Genomic DNA, 25,176 nt, shown 5'->3' with positions numbered 1-25,176 from the left:
CACCGTACATCACCAATTTGACAGTTGTTTGTTCAGTCAGATATTTTATCTTTGTGCAGCAATTAACACCCATGTCCCAATTTCCTCAAGCTTATCACTAGGCCAGAAGGGCAGGATGGTAGTGGCTGGTCACCAGGTCTTATCACCATTCCCCAAGGAATATAAGCTGACATTGTCATCATCTTGACATAAGGGAATTCGATTTCTTGTGGGACTTGGACTCATAGCTTTGTTATCAGAACCTCTAGTGCATGAGCTTCCTGAGGCTAGAAGCACATTCTCTGAAAAGACCCTTTAAACACAGACCCTGAGCTTAATCTAGACTCGGGGTGAGCAAACTGTAGCCTGTGGACCAAAGCGGCTTGCTTATGTAATTAAAGCTTTATTAGAACACAGCTACACTCATTCATTTCTATATTATTTATTATCTGTGACTGCTTTTATGCTGCAATAGCAGAGTGCAGTAGTTGCAACAGAGACTGAATGGTTTGCAAAGTCGGAAAGATTTATTGTTTGGTCCTTTACAGAAAAAGTTTGCCAACCCCTGTTCTAGACCAATGCTATCCAGTAGATATAAAATGCAAGTCACATAGGTGAGCTAATAAGATTTCTAGCAGCCACATTTTAAAAAGTAAAAAGAAATAAGTGAAATTAATTTGAATGTTTTATTTAACCTATGTCCAAAATATCATTTCAATATACAATAGATATAAAAAATTATAAATGAGATATTTTATGTTCTTTTTTCATGCTAAGTCTGCAAAATCCAGTGTGTATTTTATACTGACAGCACAGCTCAATTCAGGCCAGCTGCATTTCAGGTAGCTCAGTAGCTTCACGTAGCTAGTGGTTACTGTATGGACAGTGCAGGTCTGCACTCAGACCCTCCAAAGAGTGAAACCAGCCCCAGATCTTGGTGGAGAGATCAGCCTTGACAGGGCCCTAAGTCTGTAGGGGAACAGTTTTTCTGTAGCTGACACTTGAATCCTGTCTCAGGGATATTGGTTATTTCCCTCAGAAGATGGTCCAGCATAAAAAAAAGACATTTACTTTTTCAGCTGCAAAGGTGGCAGCCTTCTTCGGTGTGAGGTGAGCCCGTACATCCTCAGAGCACCCTGCATGGCTAAAGTGCTTCAGCTCTTTTAATTCTGGGTCTCTTCTTTGGTGGTTAAAATCATCCACAAGATAGATGTCAGCATGACAAAGAAAAGGCTATCCACTTCCCTTGATTTACCGGAACTGGAGGGATGTTATGCTGAGAGCAAGGTCAGAAGAAATATATTCAGCTGAATTCAGGCCTTGGTGAAACTCAAAGACATCTAGGTCTTGTTTCTTATTCTCCTGAATCTCTGCCTTAGAGCAGGGGTCCCTAACCCTGGAGCTGTGGACCAGTAATGGCCCTTGGCCTGTTAGGAACCAGGCTGCAGGGCAGGAGGCGAGCAAGCAAAACTTCATCTGTATTTGCAGCAGCTTCCCAGAGCCAGCATCACTGCTTCAGCTCCACCTCAGATCATCAGGCATTAGATTCTCATAGGAGCACTGGTCCCTGGTGCCAAAAATGTTGGGGACCGCTTTAGTTATCTCATGTTTCTGTGCCTTGATTTCCCGGTCTGTAAAATGGAGATAAAACTGCAGATCTCTCAGAGCTATTTTGACGAGTCCGTGCTTAGGAATTTAGGGTCTCTTCTGACTGCTTCACCATTTTTAGGGTTCACTCTGGGATCTTAAGGGATAGATGCAAAAGGGCAAAGGTGAGTCAAGTCCTGTCCAGTCCAAGTGGTGAGCATATGGCACAGACCTCACGCTAGGGCAGCACACCGTACATCACCAATTTGACAGTTGTTTGTTCAGTCAGATATTTTATCTTTGTGCAGCAATTAACACCCATGTCCCAATTTCCTCAAGCTTATCACTAGGCCAGAAGGGCAGGATGGTAGTGGCTGGTCACCAGGTCTTATCACCATTTCCCAAGGAATATAAGCTGACATTGTCATCATCTTGACATAAGGGAATTCGATTTCTTGTGGGACTTGGACTCATAGCTTTGTTATCAGAACCTCTAGTGCATGAGCTTCCTGAGGCTAGAAGCACATTCTCTGAAAAGACCCTTTAAACACAGACCCTGAGCTTAATCTAGACTCGGGGTGAGCAAACTGTAGCCTGTGGACCAAAGCGGCTTGCTTATGTAATTAAAGCTTTATTAGAACACAGCTACACTCATTCATTTCTATATTATTTATTATCTGTGACTGCTTTTATGCTGCAATAGCAGAGTGCAGTAGTTGCAACAGAGACTGAATGGTTTGCAAAGTCGGAAAGATTTATTGTTTGGTCCTTTACAGAAAAAGTTTGCCAACCCCTGTTCTAGACCAATGCTATCCAGTAGATATAAAATGCAAGTCACATAGGTGAGCTAATAAGATTTCTAGCAGCCACATTTTAAAAAGTAAAAAGAAATAAGTGAAATTAATTTTAATGTTTTATTTAACCTATGTCCAAAATATCATTTCAATATACAATAGATATAAAAAATTATAAATGAGATATTTTATGTTCTTTTTTCATGCTAAGTCTGCAAAATCCAGTGTGTATTTTATACTGACAGCACAGCTCAATTCAGGCCAGCTGCATTTCAGGTAGCTCAGTAGCTTCACGTAGCTAGTGGTTACTGTATGGACAGTGCAGGTCTGCACTCAGACCCTCCAAAGAGTGAAACCAGCCCCAGATCTTGGTGGAGAGATCAGCCTTGACAGGGCCCTAAGTCTGTAGGGGAACAGTTTTTCTGTAGCTGACACTTGAATCCTGTCTCAGGGATATTGGTTATTTCCCTCAGAAGATGGTCCAGCATAAAAAAAAGACATTTACTTTTTCAGCTGCAAAGGTGGCAGCCTTCTTCGGTGTGAGGTGAGCCCGTACATCCTCAGAGCACCCTGCATGGCTAAAGTGCTTCAGCTCTTTTAATTCTGGGTCCCTTCTTTGGTGGTTAAAATCATCCACAAGATAGATGTCAGCATGACAAAGAAAAGGCTATCCACTTTCCTTGATTTACCGGAACTGGAGGGATGTTATGCTGAGAGCAAGGTCAGAAGAAATATATTCAGCTGAATTCAGGCCTTGGTGAAACTCAAAGACATCTAGGTCTTGTTTCTTATTCTCCTGAATCTCTGCCTTAGAGCAGGGGTCCCTAACCCTGGAGCTGTGGACCAGTAATGGCCCTTGGCCTGTTAGGAACCAGGCTGCAGGGCAGGAGGCGAGCAAGCAAAACTTCATCTGTATTTGCAGCAGCTTCCCAGCGCCAGCATCACTGCTTCAGCTCCACCTCGGATCATCAGGCATTAGATTCTCATAGGAGCACTGGTCCCTGGTGCCAAAAATGTTGGGGACCGCTGCCTTAGAGCACATCGTCAGTTATGGGAACACCTGTGAGTTTCATCTCTCCCCTGGTATTTCTTCAGTTTATTTCTACTTGTATATGAAGGAGTCACACAGAATAACATTTAAATGTGTAGCCTTTTTATTACAGGTGTTTGTGGTTTCCTTCATCCTGCTTCAGAATTTAGCCAACTCTTTCCTCCAGAACACTTGAACTCTTCTAAACCCAGTAGGGCCTTTATTCAGGGTACATTTCTTATTTTTAAATTCTCTTGTTTGGTAAGTTGGCCCAATGCCTTTCATCCATGGCCTATGGCATCCTTTTCTACCATGAATGGACAAGGCTTAATGAACATTTTCTCACACAACATATATTTACGGAGCAGTACTCGATGCTAGGCAGTGTTCCAGGCACTGGAGATACAGCAGTGAGAAGGATATAATCATTGCCACTCAAGTGGGAGATGCAGATTCTTAGAAGCACAATTCTGGTGCAAGGCAAGACGTGCGATGACTTGCATATGGATGCCCAGAGCTGTGTCATCTGAAAGAGGTTAAGGGTATGGGGAGGAGGGAAGATGGTTGAAACAGAATGCATCATGTCCTCAGGCTCAGTGCAGAGTGATCTGCTCATGATTTGGTTTGTTCCTGCAGGCCAAAGCCCAGAAAGTCCTGCAGAAGCTGGGTGATGTACAGGAAATATTTCGCAAGAGGCAAATGAGTCTGATGAAACTGGCAGCCAGACAGACTCGCCCAGTGCAACCTGTGGCTCCCCATCCTGAATCCTCCCCAAAATGGGTGTCACCAAAAACCAGCCAGCCCTCTGCCTCAGGTAGGTAATTTGGGCAAGAAAGCTTTGTGTTTCATCAGTGCTCATGAGGCTGAAGATTGTGGTTGTTTAAGATGCATAATGGTTGTTGTTTTGACAGATATTATTTAAAACAAACAACAGAAATGAAATAGTGCAGGCACTGAAGACTGATAAAGTTCAATAAAACTGAGTACCTGGATGCAAGGTAAAGCTCACAGTCTAGCAGAGGAATAATATAAGTGCATAAATAACATTAGCATAAAAGACTTCATTAAGGACCTTTAAAAGTCTTACTAGATACTATTAGCAATGGAGTAGTAAAGTTGTTTCTTTGAAAAGATTTTTAAAAATAAGTAAGTCCTTACACCAATCCCACATGGTCTTAGTTTATTACTAAGCCTTGAGATCAAGTAGTGTAAGTCTTCCAACTTTGTTCTTTTTCAAGATTGTTTTGGCTATTTTAGGTCCTTTTCATTTCTATATGAATTTTAGAATCACCGTTTGATTTCTGCTAGGATTATGATTGAGATTGAACTGAATATATAGATTAGTGTGGGAAGAACTGTTATACCAATATTGAGGGTTCCAATTCATAAATATTATAACTCTCCATTTATTTAGGTCCTCTTCAACTTCTCTTGGCAATATAGCAGTTTTGAGTGTAAAGGTCTTAGGCATTTCATGTTTTTTAACCCTACAGTAAATAGAATTACCATATATAACTCTCAATAGGAATATATTTCTGTATAGAAATACAATCATGTCATCTGTAAATGGGATGATTTTCCTTCTGTTTCAATCTCTCTGCTTTTTTCCTCTTGCCTTATTCTAATGGCAGAGACCTTCAAGATGATGTTGAATATAAGTGGAGAGCAGATATCCCTGTCTTTTCCTAATATTAAGGGAAATAGTTCATGTTTCACTTTGAAGTATGATGTTAGTAGTAAGTTTTCACAGATACATTTTATCAGGTTGAGGATGTTCCCTTCTATTCCTAGTTTGATGAGAGTTTTCATCATGAATAATCGTTGAATTTTTCAGATGCTCTTTTTGGTGCTATATATTGAGATGATCATATGGTTTTCTTTTTTTTGTTGTTGTTAATACGGTGGATTACAATGATTTATTGTCAAATGTTAAAATAATCATACATTCTTGGGATAAACTGCTCTTGGACATGATGTATGTGTTATTTATTGCTTCATGTATTTTGAAACTCCATTAATAAGCACATGCATACTCAAAATTGTTATATCTTCTAGATATGCTGGTCCTTCTATTATTATGAAATGTCTTTCCTCTCCTTATGTTTAGTAGAACTCTTTGTTTTGAAGTCTGTTTTGTCTGCTATTAGTACAGCCATTCCAGCTTTCTTATGCTTACTTAGTGCTTGCCGGATATACTTTTTCCATTCCTCTACTTCTCTTTCTTATTTTAAAGTATATTTCTTATAGGCCGCATATAGTTGGATCTTGCCTTTTTAATATTTTCTGTTAACTTCTGTCCTCTAATTGGAGTGTTTATTTACATATAATGTAATAATTGAAATAGTTGGATTTAGAGCTACTATTTTGTTAATTGTTGTCTATTTGTCTCATATGTGTTTTTTATTCCTCGGTTCTTCCTTTCCTGCCATCTTTTGGGTCAAATTTTTTTAGTATTCTGTTTTTATTCCTCTATTGGCTTTTTAGCATACATATCTCTTTGCATTATTTTTTCCCAGATATTTCTCCTAGGGATTACATATCCATTCTTAATTTATTGCTATCTACTTGGAGTTAATATTATAGCACTTTGTGTAAATATGATTTGTGTAATATATAATGTATGTAATATAGGAAATTTGCAATGATATGCTTTCACATGCCTCCCTCACCCATTCTCTGTGCTATTCTTATCATAAATATTGCATCTACATATGTTAAGTCCCCAAATATTGTGTTATAATTTTTGCTTTAAACAATCACATAACCTTTAAAAAAATTAAGAGAAAAGAAGAAAAAAGAAACAATATATTCTTTTATATTTACCCTTCTTTCACCATTTCTTGTGTTCTTTATTCCTTATTGTAGATCTGAATTGCCATCTTGTGTCATTTCTATTCAGGCTGAAAAACTTCCTTGTTGGGCAACAAAATTTTCAATTGTTATTTGTCTGAAAATGATGAGATTCTTTGGTAATTTTACATTTAGTGCAATTTATAGTCCCCTGTCTCTTATCATATATTTAACTTTTCAAAAGTAAGCCTTGATAACAGTTCAGTGCATTTCTTTCCTGAATTTTTCTATGTGCACACACACACACGCACTCAATACACACATACTTACACACGCACAGTCAGACACACTTATACACACATACCATAGATACACACAAATACTTAGACAAGTAGAGAAATTCTTCTCTAATGGCTTGGTTCTCCTGACCTCTCGAAAGCTCTTTCCCCAAACTAAGTTATGTCCACTTCAATGGCTTTGCCTTTCTCATTGTTTTAAGGGATGTATATGTCTATTACAAGTAAATAAAGCAAGAATGATGGATTGTTTCTTGGCTTTTCAAACACATGATTTCATAATAGGTAATGACCCTCCTAGGGTAAATAGATCATCATGTTTGAACAGATATCATTGACCTTAGTGAGGCAGCTAGCTCGTTTTTGCAGAACAATCCTATACTTTTGTTTTGGAGCATAACCACTGAGTGTGGACTCAGGCAGGTCACTAACAGGATTTACAAACATATTTGTCTGATTACTTAGTAACTGAGTCTGTGCCAAGATAAACTATTATATTTCTCAGTGTAAGGTACATGGGCAGAGAGCTTAGAGATGAGAGCCGGAATGTCAGCTCTGAATCTTGTTAGCTATGTATCTTGGGTACAACATTTAATCTCTTTGAAGTTTGTAAGAAATGTGAAAAAAATTTAATTCCATGTGGCTGTAATAATATCTAAAATGTCCTGAGTGCTTACAATGATCCAAACATTTTATATATATTAACTCATTAAAGCTTCATAGCAACCCAGTCCTATAGGCTTTCTTATTATTCCCCACTTTCCAGATGAAGAAGCTAAGGCACAGAGATTTCTCTGTAATGTGTCTCATCCATGAACGAGCAAGACTCGAAAGCTGGCAGTATGGCGCCCACAGTCCTGCCTTTAATTTTGCCACTGTACTTAATAGTGTTAAGGGCAGGTGCTTCTCAGTCATGGGCGTCACCAATTACAGAGTATGCATTTCTAGTATCGAGGTATTGTACCTGGAATCACTCAGCTTACAGAGATACTGCAGAAAGTGAGGAGACCAAAGGACTGTCCGTTGTTATAAAGTAGCTTCAGTGGTCATATAACCTGGGGCAGCAAACCCTGTACTTCACTATAGATTTTAACATAACCTCTATGAAAAATACCATAGAAAGCCCAGCTGCTTCCATTTGGCTCACAGAATCTGGGGGATTTGAGAGGCCTCTGGAAGTTAGATGGTCAACTTCCATCAAGACAACTACAAATAAAAATCAAGGTGCTATATCGATGGCATTAGATGGATGGCATTTTGGCCATGCGACCTAGAAATGCTCAAATCCTGTCTCAAGCTAATCATATGTATTCTGTGAGTTTCCCAAGGGAACTATATATACAAGAGTAGTAACAGTGACAAAGAAGAACTTGAAGTACAACTTCCTTATTAGTCTTGTAGCCATCATGCCCAGTGTAGCTTTCTGGTAAAGCTGGGTTAGAAAGCCTCAAGATCCAACCAGGGCTTCTCTTCTCCAAGTACTACTCTTACTACCAATGGCTATGGAGCCTGAAGAAAGGATTTTTCCCAGGTATCTGAGAACCCTGTGGGAAGGGGAGCAGGGAGACAAAATGACAAAGAGAAGAGAGAAAGAGCAAAAAAGCCCAATTCCCTTCTGACTCAGCCGCCTGATTCTTCCCTCCATCATATACACTAATAAATGTGCTTCTCTCAACTATGGAATCCGACTGTTAGATCCTCAGATTAGCAACAACTTTTTCTGACTAAGGCACACACAGACATCCCCTTCTATAACCATAGCGTGAGAGTGTGTGTGTGTGTGTGTGTGTGCATGCGTGTGCATGTGTAAGGAAATATACCAAGTGGCTGTATTTAAGTTGTAAGATTTTAATGTTTTTCAAATTTTCATAATAAGCACAAATTAGTTACCATATAAGGAATATGTAACACATACAATAGACTGTGGTACCTAGAATTGAATCTGGTCTTCTAATCCAAGAATAACACCAAGTGCAATATTTTACAGTACAAATGATAAATGCTCAAGCAGTAGTGCATAAAAGAATCCATGAAGTTTGAAAGTCAGAGGACTTCACAAAGAGAGTGACTCTTTAGCTGGACTTTAAAAATGGGAATGATGGAAACACTATCACTTTTACCACATTACGTTTACTGATTTGTTGTGTTTTGATATTTCATGTGGTATTGGATATGACTTTTATCTCTTCAGATCAAATGTCAAGTGCCTGGGGTAAAAGACTGTATTTCATTTCTGCATCTCCCCTTCACCTCTAGTTGCATCCACCACCTTGGAAGTCACCACAGCAGCTCAATTTAGCTTTTATAATCAACTGCCTCAACACAGTCCACTTGCTTGTCCAAGTCAGGCTAAGCACTCTGAATTATTTATAAGCCAAGTCGCCAAATCAATGGCTGGTTTTCTTTGACCCTCTAGGTCTTCTTCAGAAAACATCTGAAGAACCTTATGCAGAGACAGATGCGAACTCCCTGGAAAAGGAAGATGATGAGACTAAATTCGAAGGCAAGGTAAGATCACCTTCCTTTTACTGATGGAAATTTTCAACATGAGAGACTATTGCTGCCATAATTATCAGTAAATCAAGTTCCCCTATTTCATACCTATAACCTTCAGAAAATGTGCCCATGAAGGCATGTAGCATAGACTAGTGCTCCCGAGAGCTGGGGTTTGTAGGATTTCTTCCTTTTCTTTCTTCTTAGTTGTAACTAGATATGAAAAACTGTTTGGTCGTATACATAATTATTGGTAGATACTGTTTTATTGAAGGAAGTCTTTTAGTCATTCCTATAATCTGACTTTATATTTAAAATTAGTAGAACAGTGAGTAGTTTATGTATAAAAAGCACATGACAAAATTTCATAGAGCTACACACATGCGCACACACAAACAGTGCATGTAAAACTGGTGAACTTTGAATAAGCTCTGTGGATTGTGCCAATGTCATTTTCTTGGTTTTAATATTATACTCTATTTGTGTAAGATGTTGACATTGGAGTGACTGGGAAAAGGGTACACGGAATTCTCTGTGTGTTTCTTTGCAGCCTCATGTGAATCTATAAATATTTCAAAATAAAAGTTAAAAAAAAAAGATCATAAGCTTTGAAATCAGGCAGACGTGGATTTAAGCAATATAACCTCTCTACACCTCAGTTTCTCATCTGTAAAAATGGGCATAACATCACTGCCTCCTAAAACTGTTTTGAGCATCAAATGAAAATTTGAAAATTACCAAGCACTGTATAATTGTAAAGTAACATTATATTTAAAAACCCAGATAAAATGAATTATAAATATATAATGCTGCAAAGCAACCCAAGATGGGTCCCCTTTCCCCTGCCTCACTGAAAATTAAATATCTGGCAGACTGAATGGTTCTAAACTAGATAGAGGCCAGAAGGCCATGGGCTCAAATGCACTGCAGCAACAGTTCAGATCCATCATCAATTCCTAATGTGTCCGAACATAGGACCCCAGAGAGACTCCACTGACCATCAAGGAGCCAGGCAGAAAGCAAGTCTTAGGCTTTTCTTCCTGGAGGCAGAAATATTGTGAGAACTAGAGTTGCCAGCAGACTTAGAGAAAGAAAGCTGCATTATTCTGTAATGTGTTTAGACATCCTGCTGTATTCTGGGCGGATTAGGACATCGTCATGGCTGTTTCAGAATGCCTCATGTTTGGAGGAATTGTACCACACATCTTCCTAAGTTAGGAAACAGTCTGCAATTTATAAGTCTTGATTAGCCATTTTAAAGAAATAGCAATTTTTGGAAATGGCTAAATGTAATTAAAATTCATCTGACTTGATGTCTAGGAAGTCTGTGGAATCATTAAATGACATTAAAAAAAAGGGAGGGGGGGATTTAAACTGAGCATCACCGTAATCTTTTGTTATCACGGGCTTCAGAGAATGTCAAGCACATGGGAGCCCAGATCTAGCCTCTGAACTCAAGCCATTTTTATTGACTCATGATGTGATCTGAACTCACTTCATATCTCTGTGACTTCCTTTGCCCATCTTAGACAAGATATTTATGACCTTATTTATGACTTTAATAAATATCTTAGACAAGATATTTATGACCTTATTTATGACTTTATAACAATGCCATCAGAGCTGTAAGTAGGTGGAGCTTCTCATATATTAGAATCCGAATTAGAGTGAATTATTTCAATAATTGTGGACAATAAAAATAAGTGCTACTGCTTTATTTGTCGTAAAAAATAGAGATGTAGTTAATAAACATAAAGCACCTTTCCTCAGGGAAGAGTTTAAGGTATTTAAGACAAAAGGTTTTCGTAGCTAGATTTATTATTTACTCCTGTTTTACACATTTGTAAAAATAGACACTGCAGAAGCAAAGGAGGGGTTGGAAAATGTTGAGTAGAATCCAGGAAGCTCTGACAACCAGACGTTGGTTTCTTCCTTCTGCAATTATTTAATTCAGACTCTAAACTCATCCTGCTAAACTGCTAGGTCCCTCTGTGTTTTGGATCACCAACAGAATAGGTGCTATTAAACAGGCACAAGTCTGTTACAATTATCCTTCTGGGTTTCTGTTGTTGTTGTTGTTGTTTTTTTCCTTACTGTTACTTTGTTTGTGTATTTAATGAAAGACTTTCCACAACAACATTTATATTAACAGTCAAGGTGGTAGAGGAAACTGGGTAAGAACAGAAGCTGCCAGACTTCCTCAGTTTGGCAGACAGAAGCTGGTCAGACTTCTGCTTCTAACGACCAAGGCTGTGAGAAGCAGTGTGAGCAGAATCCATACAGTCATGAACAACATGATTAGGAAGAAAAGACGTATATGCACTAAATCCCTAAGTCCTCGACTTAGGAATCAATTTAGGATTAATAAATGTAATTTATTGTTACATTGGTTAGAATAACAGGAAAAGCATCATTCTAAAGTACATAAGAAAACTAGTAAGAAAAAGGTAGGTTAGAACAAAACGCTTAAATTTATGTCTGCATGGTCCATTAATTGTTAAGAAGGGGACAAGGAAGTTGACTGACATCAAGAACAATGACTGCTGCTTGTGATTCTGGGTGACAATTCTGACATCTTTTTGGCTTTCAGCCTAGAATTCGAAGATGACGTGAAACTACAACCAGTCTAGGAGAGCAAATCATAACATTGTGATAAATGCGCCTCCTTGCCCTCAAGAATAAATGCATACAGGAAAAAAAAAAAGCTGTAAAATGAAACCTTTCATAATTGCTACTAGAGTCATTCACTACCTGCAACAAAATCATAAGATGATTTTATCATTACCAGAGTACTCATTTAAAAAAAAAAAAGGCGTTCTGTCTTCCTGGTGGGGTGATCCTTGTTGTTCCAGTCTACAGAAACTTGGCAAACTGAATGTAACAAGGCCGCTGCGATTCTCAGGATCATGTGGCAGGCATGTGGCCATGTGCTGGGCTCACTGACATGGTCTGGGAAAGCCCAGCTGTAGAAAGGTGAAGATTCGCAGTGGTTGCTGGCAATAGTGATGTTGCCAGCTGGAAGCTGAAAGCATGACTCATAGGGACTGCTTTTCCCAGCTGCTCACATCACAGCCTCTTTGGAGCTGGAAAGAAGCCAGAGGTTGATGAGAATTCCCTTTTCCTGAATGAACCCTCAGGATGAAGGAAGAGCTACTGGCTACGAGTGCCAATGAACAGTGCTGTTCCTGTTAAACCACCTGTTAAAGTGGTTTAAAGTAGCAGAGGCCTTTTCAGGCTTCTGAGCAAACAGGCTCCTTCATAAAAATCTACCAAAACAAACAAACAAAGCCAAGACTAGAAGGGAACGGAGAGATGAGGGAAGTGTTGCTAATGCTGAGTGCCCGGTGCTATGTGGACCTGATTTCATCTCAAGTCCTCAGGACCTTGTGAGGAAGATGATGTATGTCCCTTGTTTTATCCCTGATGCTGTTGAAACTCTGAGGAGTTAAGGAGTTTTCCCAAGGGTCATATAACTAGTAAGTGGTGGAACTGGAATTTGAAACTAGCAGTTTACTTAATAGCAGTTTACTTAACTATCTAACTTAACCTATCTAAGAATTACTTATTTAATCTATCTAACTAGCAGTTTACTTAATCTCATACTCTAAATTTCCTCTTCTGCAAAATGATGATAAATAAGTAACCTTACAGGTGATCGATAAAATGAGAAATATGTGGAAAGCACCTAGCACGAAGCCTGAGATTGAGCACATTCTTAGTAATTTTAGTTTCCCATTTAGTCCTATTTTTATAGATAGGATGTTCTGTGTAAAAGATGAAAAGGAGCTGAAGAAAGGTCAGAGTCAGGTCTTAAATAGTTTCTCCTAATCTCAAATATGTACCATTTTGCCAAATGATAATGGATCAGGACCAAATTCAGTTCCTTGCTTTCTCACTCCTTTGAATACCACAAGCTTTCATTTACCTTTCTGATTCTCAACAAGAGAACTGTATGAACTGTAAGTATATTTCATTGTTCACCTTTTATGATGTTTGAAGCCTAGTCATTCTTAGAGCTGATACGAGATTTGGAAAATCCACCAAATTTTTTGGGGCAGCCCCTAACCAAGCTCTCTGAAGAATTTCTAGAATGAAGATTCTCAAGATTTCCTCCATACTGCAGTCTTGAGAACCTTATTAATAATGCAGATTCTCCGGGCCCATCCTCAGAGATTCTGATTCAGGAGATCTGGAGGAGGGGTCCAGGAATCTGAATTCTTAACTTGCACATTTGGTGACAAGAATGCAGATGGTACAAGGACAATGCTTTGGTCACATTGACCTAGAGGCTATATTCATAGGCCTATATTCATAGGAGTGAGGACTTGGGATAAAGGAAAATTCATTAAAGTGGATGTGGACCTTTTAGGCTAATACAAAGTCCAAAATTCAGGGGAGTGAGAGCATAATTATATTAATCTGTGAGAATGTATTTTCACTGAGCGAGCTAAAAAGAGGTAATAACAGTAAGACCACTGTTGGCTTTGTTCTTTGATCGATAAAAAATCGGCTTGACTCAAGTACTTGATAAGTCCAATTTGGGTAGTCTATTCAGCTCGATTTCATATATATCAAAGCAAGGCTACAGGCCATATGGAAACAATTCTAACATGGAGCCTAAACCCAGGAAATTGATTTAGAACTACAGACTTGCAAATCATCCTTAAAACATCATGATGTTTACAGTTTTTTAAGAAGATATTTCCCCATAAACAAAATATTATAATAAAGTGTTTAGAATATTATTCCAGCCTCTAAAAACCAATTTAACCAGTAAAAAAAACATTGAACTAATTACCAACAATGCTAGCTGGGAAATTCAAGATCTTAGATAAAAGAGAACCTGAAAAATTTTCACGATAGGCAAAGTTTTCATGTAGGACCCATTCCCCCATCTTCCTCTAATTATTTCTCACTTCCACAAAGCCTTAGGACCACTGAGGCCTATCTCCTCAAGCCAGCCCTTCTTTTTGAAAGGGCTTCAGTCTACAAAATGCCCCAAAACCTTCCTCTCCCCGCTCCTCCCTCTCGAAAGCCCCTTCCCAAGGCAGCTGATCTGGACTAGAGATAGGAGAAGATTTGAATGAGCCGGTTCACAGCAGTGCATGGAGGGTGAGTGACTGACGGCCCCTTAACCCTCCAAATACTTGCTGTTTTAAAAAGGGACTGACTGCCCTGTTATCCAAAGGACTCTTTAGGCATTGGCTTCTTCAGACAACGTCAATGAAAAGATAAGATGTGCTGGACAGGGCCACTGAGATGGAACAAACAGAGCAGATCAACCAGCTAGGAATCTGCTCCCAGGATAGATTCTCTAAGTGGTTCTTGTTTTTCGAAAGTTCTTCTGATTCTCCACATCAGAACACAACAAAACAAAAAAACAAACAAACAAGAACAAAGGGTTTACCCCTTTCCCCAGGAGTTCCAGCAAGGAGATGGGGAGGCAGAGCCAGTCGTTCCGGAGGCTGATGGTTTTCACTCCGGGACTGTGTCTCTAAGACCACCCCGGACTGAGGCCCAAGGGGCCTGTCCTCCGGGAGAGGTTGCCTTTTCTTTCTTTCCCACTATCTTCCCTTATGCCCCATCATTCTATAATTTCTCAGTGACTCTTACTTGTCATACTTGTTTATTTATTTTGTTAGGTTTTCATATTCAATTTACAATGCCAGGAAACTCGTAAACTTAAGCTCATCTCGTTAGTGATCGCTCTCTCATACTTTAAATGGTTCAACCCCTTAACTGCCTTACCTTTTCTCAGAATGAGGTCTTATAGCTTCTCCTTTTATTATATTATCACATTTCCTTTTAAGAAATATGATAATATAATAAATAATACTTTAACCTTAAATTACCAAATGCCATCGCTTCAAAAGAGTTGGAACTGAGATTGCTTTCCAGAATCCCTAAAATCATAAAATGAACTCATTTAACTTTAGGGAAAACTAATTTGATATAGTTAAAATATTGCTATCTCTCCTCTGAGGAAGAAAAAAAATTAACAATCAATTGAAAATTAGCTATTGATGCTTTAAAGAATGTAGGCACTTTTAAAAAGTTGATTGATACTTTTAAAAAGATATATTCTTCAGAGAAATTGAAATAATTTTTTTTACAAAATTCTTCCAAGCTTAGCACCTTGCTGTTTCCTCAATTTTGAAACATGTCTTTTTTCAAAACAGGGGAAACAAAACAATTAGATTATATGTTTGTTGAGAAAACATAGGCAGTCATATGAAAGGTACTCCTAGAGAACCTGTATGTGGGTTGGTGTCACTTTGAAATGAGAGAGAGGCTGGCGTGGAGATGGAGGTACAGTGAGTGATGTCGGGCCCAGAGCAACTGCCTCTCTTCACTGCCACCCTTTTCCTTCAGAATAAAATGAACATAGAAGGGATGGGGCTTTTCCAACTATCAGCCTCCCAGTAGGGTAGTTTACGGGTAGGTTCCCTTTTAACCCTTTGGGAATCCCATGGGGCGGCTCCAAGTCAGGGTTTCTAAAGAGAAACAGGATATGAGTTCGCAAGAAACATGTTGCCCTACTTTAAAAGAGCATCACTTTATAATTCCATGAGGCTCGTAAGGAATCCCTAACAAAGAAATATAGCAGCAATTGGTAGGTTGGTCTGTGGTCAGTTTTCTTTGTCCATTATTTGAATAAAAGGACTAATATTTGAAAGAAAAAAAAAAAGCATTTATTTGAATATGCTCTCTTCCTCCTAGAGCTTTCAGGAAGCTTAATTTAAATCTTTCCCAAAAGTATCATGGCTGCAATTTAGCTTTCATCTCAAAATCAGAAGCAATAGCACCTATATTGGTATTTTATAATATAAGCAAAGTAATGTTTCATAGCCAAATCAAACATCTTCCTCATTTTAAACAGAAGAAAATGGATGCCCAGCTAGTGAGAAATGTGGGGTCTCTGTTATATGTGAGTGGGTAAGAATTCCCAGCAATTACTGAAGATCAGCATGCCAGGTCAGCATACATTATACCCTTTTTAATCCCCACAAAGCAGATATTAAAGAGGCAACTATAAATGCCATTATTGTGTCTTTTCATTGTTCTAAGTATTTTAATTGTAATCTCTCATCTCCACAAAAATCCTTTGATGTAGTTGTTATCAGTCTTATTTTATAGATAGAGAAGTCTTGCCAAGGCCACTTTTAAATAAAAAGGAATCCAAAGATTCCCACCTGGGTCTGACTCTCATATCCAAGTTTGTGTTCTTTTCACTCTCTAAGAGGCTTTTAAAGTACAGGTCACAATGGTGATAGTGAACTCAGGTTGGTGGGTTCATCGGCATTTAAAAATAAATAAGTAAAAAGAAAAGAATGCAATGGGATAGTATAATTAAAAAATAGAATGTATCTCACCACTATACTGTATGCCCCAAACTAATATAAAATAATATTGAATGTCAATTGTAACTGAAAAATAAGAAAATAGAGTGTATTGTATCAGTTTTATGTATGTGAAAGATGACATGAGTGGGCCCATATTAAAATAGAGCCAGAGGAGCCATTTCAGAGGAACTGCCCTGCATGTCTTGTTTTCTGTTTCTTTTAAACTGGACCAAAGTGCCAACATTCAAGAAGTCAGTAAGAATAAGAATAGCCTGTTTGTAAGAATGGATGAAATTGGATTTGGCCAGTGATGAAGTCGCTAACCAATCAATAAAGTACAAATCTAGCCTTTTTGCCTGATGATTGAATCTCAAGCCAGTCTATGAAGTACAAACCTAATCTTACTTCATCTAGAGCCAATGAACTTTTCTTTAATACAACTCACTTCATCTTCCTCCCTTTTTCCTATAAAAACTCTGAGCCCCTCTCCCGCATTGAGTGGAAGACATTATTTGGGCTTCTGCCTAAATTTGTACTTGATGAATTGCAATTCCTTTGATCCCTAATAAAAGCTTTTTGTTCAATTATTGCCTCCCAGAATTTTAGGTTGACAGTTTGTCTGTCCTGAGTGTGTGTGTGTTTCCACCACCACCCCCGCCCGTATCACTATGAAGCAATTAACTCAATTCTGACACTATCTACCTGGAGATGGCATTAGATCCTACAGGTTAAGAGCTCAGTCCTATAAAGCTATCCCCCAACCCCTCAGACATCAATCATAAGTCCAGATTGTCAGTGGTGCTTCTGATCAATCAGCTATAGATCAGAAGTTCCCAGGATCCCCTCCTCCTTCGGTTAGATTAATTTGCTAGAGCAGCTCATAGAACTCAGAGAAACATATTACTTACAAGATTACCACTTATTATAAAAGGATGTAATTCAGGAACGGCTAGGTGGAAGAAATGCATAAGGCAAGGTATGTGGGAAGGAGCGTAGAATTTCCATGCTCTCTGAGCAAGCAACTCTCCCCTAATCTCCACATGTTTGCCAACCAAGAAACTCTTTTTATTTTTTATGAAAGCTTCATTACATAAGCATATTGATTAAACCATTAGCCACTGGTCATCGAACTCAATCTCCAGCCTCTCTCCCTGCCCTGCGAGGGAGTGGGGGTGGAGTAAAGGAACCTGAAAGTTCCAACCCTCTAATTACATGGTTTGTTCCCCTGGTAACCAGCCTGCATCTTTAGGTCCTTTCAAAAAGTTGCTAATTAACATAAACTCAGCTGTGGTCAAAAGAGATTTCTTATGAATATGAAGACGTCTTTATCACTCTCATCACTTAGGAAATCCCAATGGTTTTAGGAGCTCTGTGCCATAACGGGACAAAGACCAAGTATATATTTCTTATTACAAATCACAACGTGTGTGTGTTATGATGTAAATGTTTTTCTTGCGGGTATGGTCAGAATTTGAAAACCACTGCACTTGAACACAACTGGTCTGTCTAAGCCTTAGTAAAACATTGTTATATAGTATACAGGCATACCTCATTTTATTGCGCGTCACAGATGTTCCATCTTTTACAAATTGAAGGCAAGCCCTTCCACCAGCAAAAAGATTATGACTTGCTCTATTTTGATACTCACTTTATTGCAGTGGTCTGGAACCAAACCTACAATATCTCCGAGGTATGCTTGTGGTTAACAACCTCACTGCAGGTTTTTATTAAAGCAATCCTCAGATCTACTGTAGATCTTTCCCAACACATTTCAATGGTACCAGTGTTGTATTCCATCAAACTTGGTTGGCAGGGGACTCTCCTGCTAACCTGACACCAGCTGTCTGACATGCGATCACAGCAACATGGGTCGATACGACCAAGTCCATGCAGAAAACCCCTGAGGGCATCTTATGAAGGATAAAGTCTGTAAGTTAGAGAAATGCCATCACTTGGTATAAAAGATGACAAGTCTATACTTATACCTAAAAAATAACTATTGTTATTTTTCCATTCCTAGGTTGTCATGAAATAAGAGACTATACAATCCACCACACTAACAATAGATCAACAGAGTTGGAAAGCACACAATTCATTTTACAAGCAGTAGCAAGTTTCACAGTGAGAAGTTTTGTTTCTAACAGTGATTACTCTATATGAAGGCCCTGTATTATATGTTAGAGATCCAAAGATAAATAAGGCGAAGGCTCAAAGTCCAACAGGTGTTTCAGGCGTGATAACATCACAGAGGAAGAACTAGAAAGGAATGTAACATAACATTAATTGCCATAGTAATTAGTTCAACATTATCTAGAAAATGTGAAGAAACAGCTTTGGTGGTGTGGTGAAAATAACTAGATTGGTTTGAATCCAGGAATTGGTTTTTACTTCTGTATATTAACTGAAATTAAAAATATATTCTAGCCTCTGGTAAAATATAAGTAATAGAGGAAGCAAAAAATTTAGATTCTTATTGAAATGATACTCTATTGTAAAAGAAAAATATATATAAATTTAGCTTGCTTTCTGTATATGACACCAGATTTGGGAAGATATTTACAAAAAAGATTGAAGACCCATGATTTTCTTTCATTCACTGCACATTTTCGAATTGCTATCTCTGTGGTCAATATTGTGGGTAATAAAGAAAACTTATCTTGACTGCTTTTTGTCAATCCAGGGAGCAAATTCTCTTCTTAAACTATCAGTGGACTGAGAAGCATGTCACTCTTACCTATTTTGCAAGACTTCCTATCTGTTCCTCAGTCTGGGGAAAGCTCATCTTTCAACTTTCAGCTCTAATTTACAAGGAATCTTAATGTTTACTCATTAAATTTTCCTTAACAATACTTTTGCAAGATGGCCTAAATCTATCCTCCCTTTTGTGAAAATGTAAAATAACTCATTTAAACAGAACCTTGTAGGCCAGCTAATTATCTACTTGTTGGTTATCATTAATACATTTTGATACTCTCCTTGCGTTGCTATCAAATTTACTTCCTTGTTAAAACAATATTTTCTTGAAAGCAAACTGAGTAGGAGTCTTGCCTCTTCTTGAGAATTAAATGCGTAGTCTTGGGCTGAAAAAGAGCCATAGCCTTACTGCAGTAGATAGTGCCATGGGGTCCATGTTCAGGGGAGAAAATCAAGGCAGAGTTTCAGTGAGTTTGACCAAGGACTCAGAGCTGGCATGTTGTGGAACAGGGCTTCCAACCATCAGCTCGCTTGGAGCCTGCACTGATGGCACTTTGCACTTCCTAAGGAACCAACTGCTTCAGGAGGTGGTGTGATAGAACAGACATATGATTACCAGCCCATGAAAGTGGAACCTGGGTGGTTTATCTCATCTCTGCCTCTAGCTCTCTTTCTGGCCTCTGGCAGGTTGCAACTTCTCCAGACCTTGATTTCTTATGAGAGAGAGCGAGAGAGCGAGAGAGAGAGAGAGAGAGAGAGAGAGAGAGCGCGCGAGAGAGATATTTTGATATTTTGTTAAATGATCTCTTTATCTTTTAGCTCAAACTCTGAATCTTTTTTGTGAATCATTGGGGGAGGGGGAGGAGAAGGAGAACAATGTTAATAGCCCATCATTAAGGAAATAGGATACCTGCTTTTGAGAATGAATTTTTGATGTTTCTAAAGGAAGCCTGAAGGGCCAACTGTAACAGATCCACAGCGTAGTTGGGGAAAACCCAAGAACGAAAAAGATGAGAAATTGGAAATGATGCTTATCTAGAGAATTAAAATAATACCAAACAATGAAATTGGGGGAAAGAAAAATAGAGATTTAGAACTCCCCCACAAATAAAATAGGCTATCTCACCAAAATTTCTTTCACTTCAGAATGAAGAAATACTTGAAAGCAGTCATAATGGGGATAACCCTGAGCTGGAGAAGATTGACAGTCCTGAAAATCTTTCCCCCATCAGGTAAGATCGCAGATCCCTATATAAAATCATTTTAACCCTTTGAGGAGTGGTGGGGGGAAGAGTAGAGTATCCTTCATTTTAAATCTCATCACTTATCTTTCACAAATAAAATCACATGGTTATTCTTTTTTAAATATTTTTATTTTTCGATTATAGTTGACATACAATATTATATTAATTTCAGGTGTTCAGCCTAGTGATCTGACATTTAGATAACTTACGAAGCAATCACCCCTATAAATCAAGAACCTATCTGATATTACATGTAGTTATTACAGTATTACTGACTATATTCCACATGCTGTACTCTTATATTCTGTATCCCTATGACTATTTTGTAACTACCAATTTGTACCTCTTAATCCCCTCCTCACTTCACTCATCCTCCAGCACCGCTCCCCCCCCCCGCCCCGCTGTCCAGCAACCATCAAAATGCTCTTTGTATCTATGAGCTTGTTTTTGTTTTGTTTATTCACTTATGCTATTCTTTAGATTCCACATATAAGTGAAATCTTATGACATTTTTCTATCTCTGTTAGACTTATTCTATTCAGTACAATACCCTCTAGGTTTACCCACATTGTTGCAGGTGGCAAGATTTCATTCTTTTCTATGGCTGAGTATACCATTGCATATATGTACCACCTCTTCTTTATCCATTCATCCATTGATGGACACCTAGGTTACCTTCATAGCTTGACTATTGTAAATTATGCTGCAATGAATATACGGCTGCCCATGTCCCTTTAAAGTAGTGTTTTGGGTTTCTTCTGGTAAATACCCAGAAGTGGGATTACTTGGTGATTCTTTGTCACTTGTCATAGCCTTTGTTTTAAATGTTATTTTGTCTGGTATAAGTATTGCTACACCAGCTTTTTTTTTTTCTTTCCATTTTTATGAAATGTCTTTTTCCATCCCTTTACTTTCAAACTGTGTGCCTAAGTAAGTCTCTTGTAGGCAGCATATTTAAGGGTTTTTAAAATTTATTCAGCCACCCTATGTCTTTTGATTAGAGCATTTAATTCATTTACATTTAAAGTAATTGTTGATAGATATGTAGTTATTGCCATTTTATTATTTATATTTTTTATCTTTTTTACTTCTTAAAGAAGTCCTTTTAACATTTCTTGTAATACTGGTTTGGTGGTGATGAACTCCTTTAGCTTTTCATTTTTTTTTTTTTTTGTCTGAGAAGCTCTTTATTTATCCTTCGATTCTAAATGATAGCTTTGCTGGGTAATCTTGGTTGTAGGTTTTTACTTTCATCCCTTTGAATATTTCATATCAATCCCTTCTGGCCTGCAAAGTTTTTGCTGAGAAATCAGCTGAAAGTCTTATGGGACCTCCCTTGTAGGTAATTAGCTGCTTTTCTTTTGCTGCTTTTAAGATTCTCTCTTTATCTTTAACTTTTAGCATGATATGTCCTGGTGTAAGCCTCTCTGAGTTTATCTTGTTTGGGCTTGTTTGTCTATTTCCTTCATCGGGTTAGGGAAGTTTTCAGTCATTATTTCTTCAAACAGGTTTTCATTTCCTTGCTCTCTCTCTTCTCCTTCTGGTAAACCTATGATATGAATGTTGTTAAGTTTACTGTTGTCCCAGAGGCCCCTTAAACTATTCTAATTTTTTTAAATTTGTTTTGCTTTTCTGATTGGGTGTTTTCTGCCATCTTATCTTCTAAATCACTGAATTGATCCTCTGCTTCATGTAATCTACTTTTGATTCCCTCTAATGTATTCTTTATTTCAGTGATTGTATTCTTCCTTTCTGACTGGTTCATTTTTATGTTTCCTATCTTTTTGTTGAAGTTTTTACTAAGATCATTGATCATCCTTATAACCAGGGTTTTGAATTCTATCTAGTAGATTACATGTCTCCATTTTGTTTAGTTCTTTTTCTGGAGCTTTGTTCTGTTCTTTCGGGACATGTTTCTTTGTCTCATTTTGGCTGCCTCCCTGTGTTTGTGTCTATGTATTAGGTAGAGCTTGTCTCCTGGACTTAGTAGAGTGTGCTTATGTAGTAGGTGCTCTATGGGTCCCAATGGCACAGACTTCCCGGTCACCTGAGCCAGGTGCTGCAGGTTTGTCCACTGTGTGGGTTGTGTGTGCCTTCTTGTTGTAGTTGAGCCTTGGTTACTGTTTGCATGTCAGACTGATTGGTTGTGGGGACTAGCCATGACTACAGTGGAGGAGCTGTTGTGCAGGGGTTGACCCTATGGAGCAAGATTCACTTTAGCAGGGTTTAGGTGCCTGCCCAGTCTTCCCTTTGGGTGTGTCTGTTATGGAGATGGTTGTGTGGTACTCTTGGATGGTCTAAAGCTGGCCACCAGGTATGTTGGTTCTGGGGCCTCTGTTGCAGGCCAGGTTCAGCTGCTGCCTGTGCCCAGGGCCACTTGTTGTGAGCTACAAAGTGTTCTGCAGATGGTTGCCACTTGTGCTGGGCTTAGAGGTGCCTGGGAGAGGCTAAGCTATGAACTGAGGTCAGCTGCCACTAGTACCAGGTTTGAGGCTGCTCAAAAACAGGTACAGGGCACACTGAGGCTAGATGCTGCTTGTTTGAAGTTTGTGAACCTTTGAGAGATTTTAGGAAAGTCCGCAGCATGAGCCAAGACAAGCTTTATAGAAAAGCCACTGGAAGCAGCTTGGGTAGGCCTGCAGGTTGAGCGGAGCAGAGTCTCAGGAAATCATCAGGGCAGGCGAACGGTATTAGCCAAGTTGATGGAGACTCAGATATGTCACCTGCCTGCGTCTGCATGCTGGGTTCAGGGAGGGCTCAACAGAAGAACAGTGGATTCTGCTAGTACTTCTGCGTGGGTAAAAGCTGCCCCTCCAACCCTCACCCTGAAGCCAGACAATTCAGTTCCTCCCCCATATGTCCCTGGTACCTTGCACACTGCTGCCCCAGCACTGAACTCAGAGCAAGTGAGTCCGTCAGCAGAAAGTCCATGTGCGGGCCCTGTAAGAAGAAAATCTGGGTCTCCAGCAGCCCTCCATCTCACTCAGCCCCAATTTCCACTGGTTTTCACAGCCAGAGTTATGGGGACCTCTCTTCCTGGCACTGGATCTCTGGGCTGGGAGCCTGCTATGGGGCTGGGACTCTTTGCTTCTCAGACTTCCAGAGCAGAGATGTTCCTCCCGATTTTTAACCACCACACGTGGTATGGGACCAGACCATTCCGTGTCTCACCCCTCCTACCAGTCTCAACATAGCTTCTTCTGTATGTCCTTAGTTAAAGGACTTACGTTCAGCTAGATTTAAGGCGATCCTCAATGATGGTTGTTCTGTAGTTGTAATTCCAATGTGGTTGTGAGAGGAGGCAAGTACAGTGTTTATCTACTCTACCATCTTGACCGGAACTTCAGGTATTTATTCTATAGACGAACCTTCATTTATGTACTTGAAAACAAAGCTCATGAACTTCATAAAAGCAACAAGCAATAGGTAAAAGTATTTTTGACTTTTATGAAGTCAAAAATACTTTTGACTTTATATATTTGAGTTTTTATGCATAACTAATACAAATTTATTGGGGCCAGAGTTGATAGATACCATATGCATGCATATAGTAAGCATTCAGACTTTGTCAAATTAAAAACTTTTTAATTAGAATAGGTAAAATGTTATGTCAGATACTGTCCATTAGGGTTCTGAATAATCAACGTCTTCATATTTGGATAGCTTGCCAAAATAACATTACTTTATCATATTTGAAAAAATAATGATTTTTAAGCACTATGTGTTATGACTGTGCACAGTCCCTACCTTCAGAACTTATATTTTAGCTAGGAAAAAACACATGAACAATTAGTAGGTAGCACAATATTGTATGTGATTAAGTATATATTTGGGGAGAAGGGCAGGAGATGCTTAATGGAAGAGCAGTTAGAGTTTCATTTTCAAGATTTCAACAGGTACAGGAGAAATGGTGTTCCTGGCAAGGGAAACAAACTTACACAGGCATGGTCATGAATGAGATTTGTGATGGATAAGAGTGGCAGCTACAGAGAATGAGGAAGGAAAAGATGACAGAAGGTCTTCTAAACCAGGTAGAAGAGATTAGATTGTTCCTGAAGGCAGTAAGGAACCTTAGTGGTCTGGAATAGAGGATTATCGTAAACAAAGCTGTGATTGAGGCTTGTCTCACTGCACCACGCAGTGATTGCATAGAAACAAAGTCAGGGAAACACCCAACATTTCTCTCGTTATTACAGCAGAACAAACAACACTGCATATCAGTTCTCTGTTCTGATTTTCATTGTGGCCAGTGTTCAATTGAAGTCTCAAATAATAGGTCAAGTTAATTAATTCTTCCAAGTGTTAATCATTTTTGGTCCCAACTACAAACACCCCAACTATGCCTTGCAAGTAAAAAGTTCCACTACAACCAAATAAAACAGATGCTTCCAAGTTTTAAAAAATATATATATTGATTGAATCACACCATATAGTATTCGAAGGTGTGAGCATGAATCAGGTGAAAAGCAGATGAGAACATACTATGAACAAATATACTGAAGCACCAAACACTCCATAGCAAGTCTAAGAACATTCCTGACATTAAGAGACTAGGGCTAAATTTGAATCTACTTTCAGACAGCAAATGATACCAAGTCAAAAGAAAATATGACCTTTTCAAATTGTGTCTTAAGGTGCTATGGTTACAGGTTCTTATTTCATCCCTTCCCGAACAATCTATTCGGAGAATTCCCTCACTGAGACATTCCAGCATAAATCATTTAACAAACAAAAGAGGCATTTTAGGTGTCTCCGTTACGCAGAGAACACATCTTCTATCCTGGGCACAGCAAGTCGGAACAGCGGTAGAATTAAGATTGTGTGCTACAGGCCTCTCTGACATTAAACAGAATAAACTGATTACATAAACAAATGATGTTCACACAGGAGTTTAAAAACCCTTGCGAAAATACACATATGCTGACA

The 25,176-nt window shown here is 38.7% G+C and overlaps 1 protein-coding gene across 1 annotated transcript in view; it reads left to right on the top strand.

Moving 5' to 3' along the window:
* The window catches only part of MCF2L2 (MCF.2 cell line derived transforming sequence-like 2), a 187,483-nt gene that overhangs the window by 89,345 nt on the left and 72,962 nt on the right, over nucleotides 1-25,176 (top strand). The window contains 4 exon segments of the mRNA XM_025042363.1: nucleotides 4,027-4,204; nucleotides 7,956-7,975; nucleotides 8,904-8,984; nucleotides 20,153-20,238. Of these exon segments, the coding sequence (XP_024898131.1) occupies nucleotides 4,027-4,204; nucleotides 7,956-7,975; nucleotides 8,904-8,984; nucleotides 20,153-20,238 (365 nt within the window).

The sequence above is a fragment of the Pteropus alecto genome, unplaced genomic scaffold, assembly GCF_000325575.1.
Source record: "Pteropus alecto unplaced genomic scaffold, ASM32557v1 scaffold88, whole genome shotgun sequence".
NCBI classification, from domain to species: domain Eukaryota; kingdom Metazoa; phylum Chordata; class Mammalia; order Chiroptera; family Pteropodidae; genus Pteropus; species Pteropus alecto.
This window is presented reverse-complemented; position numbering and strand designations above follow the sequence as displayed.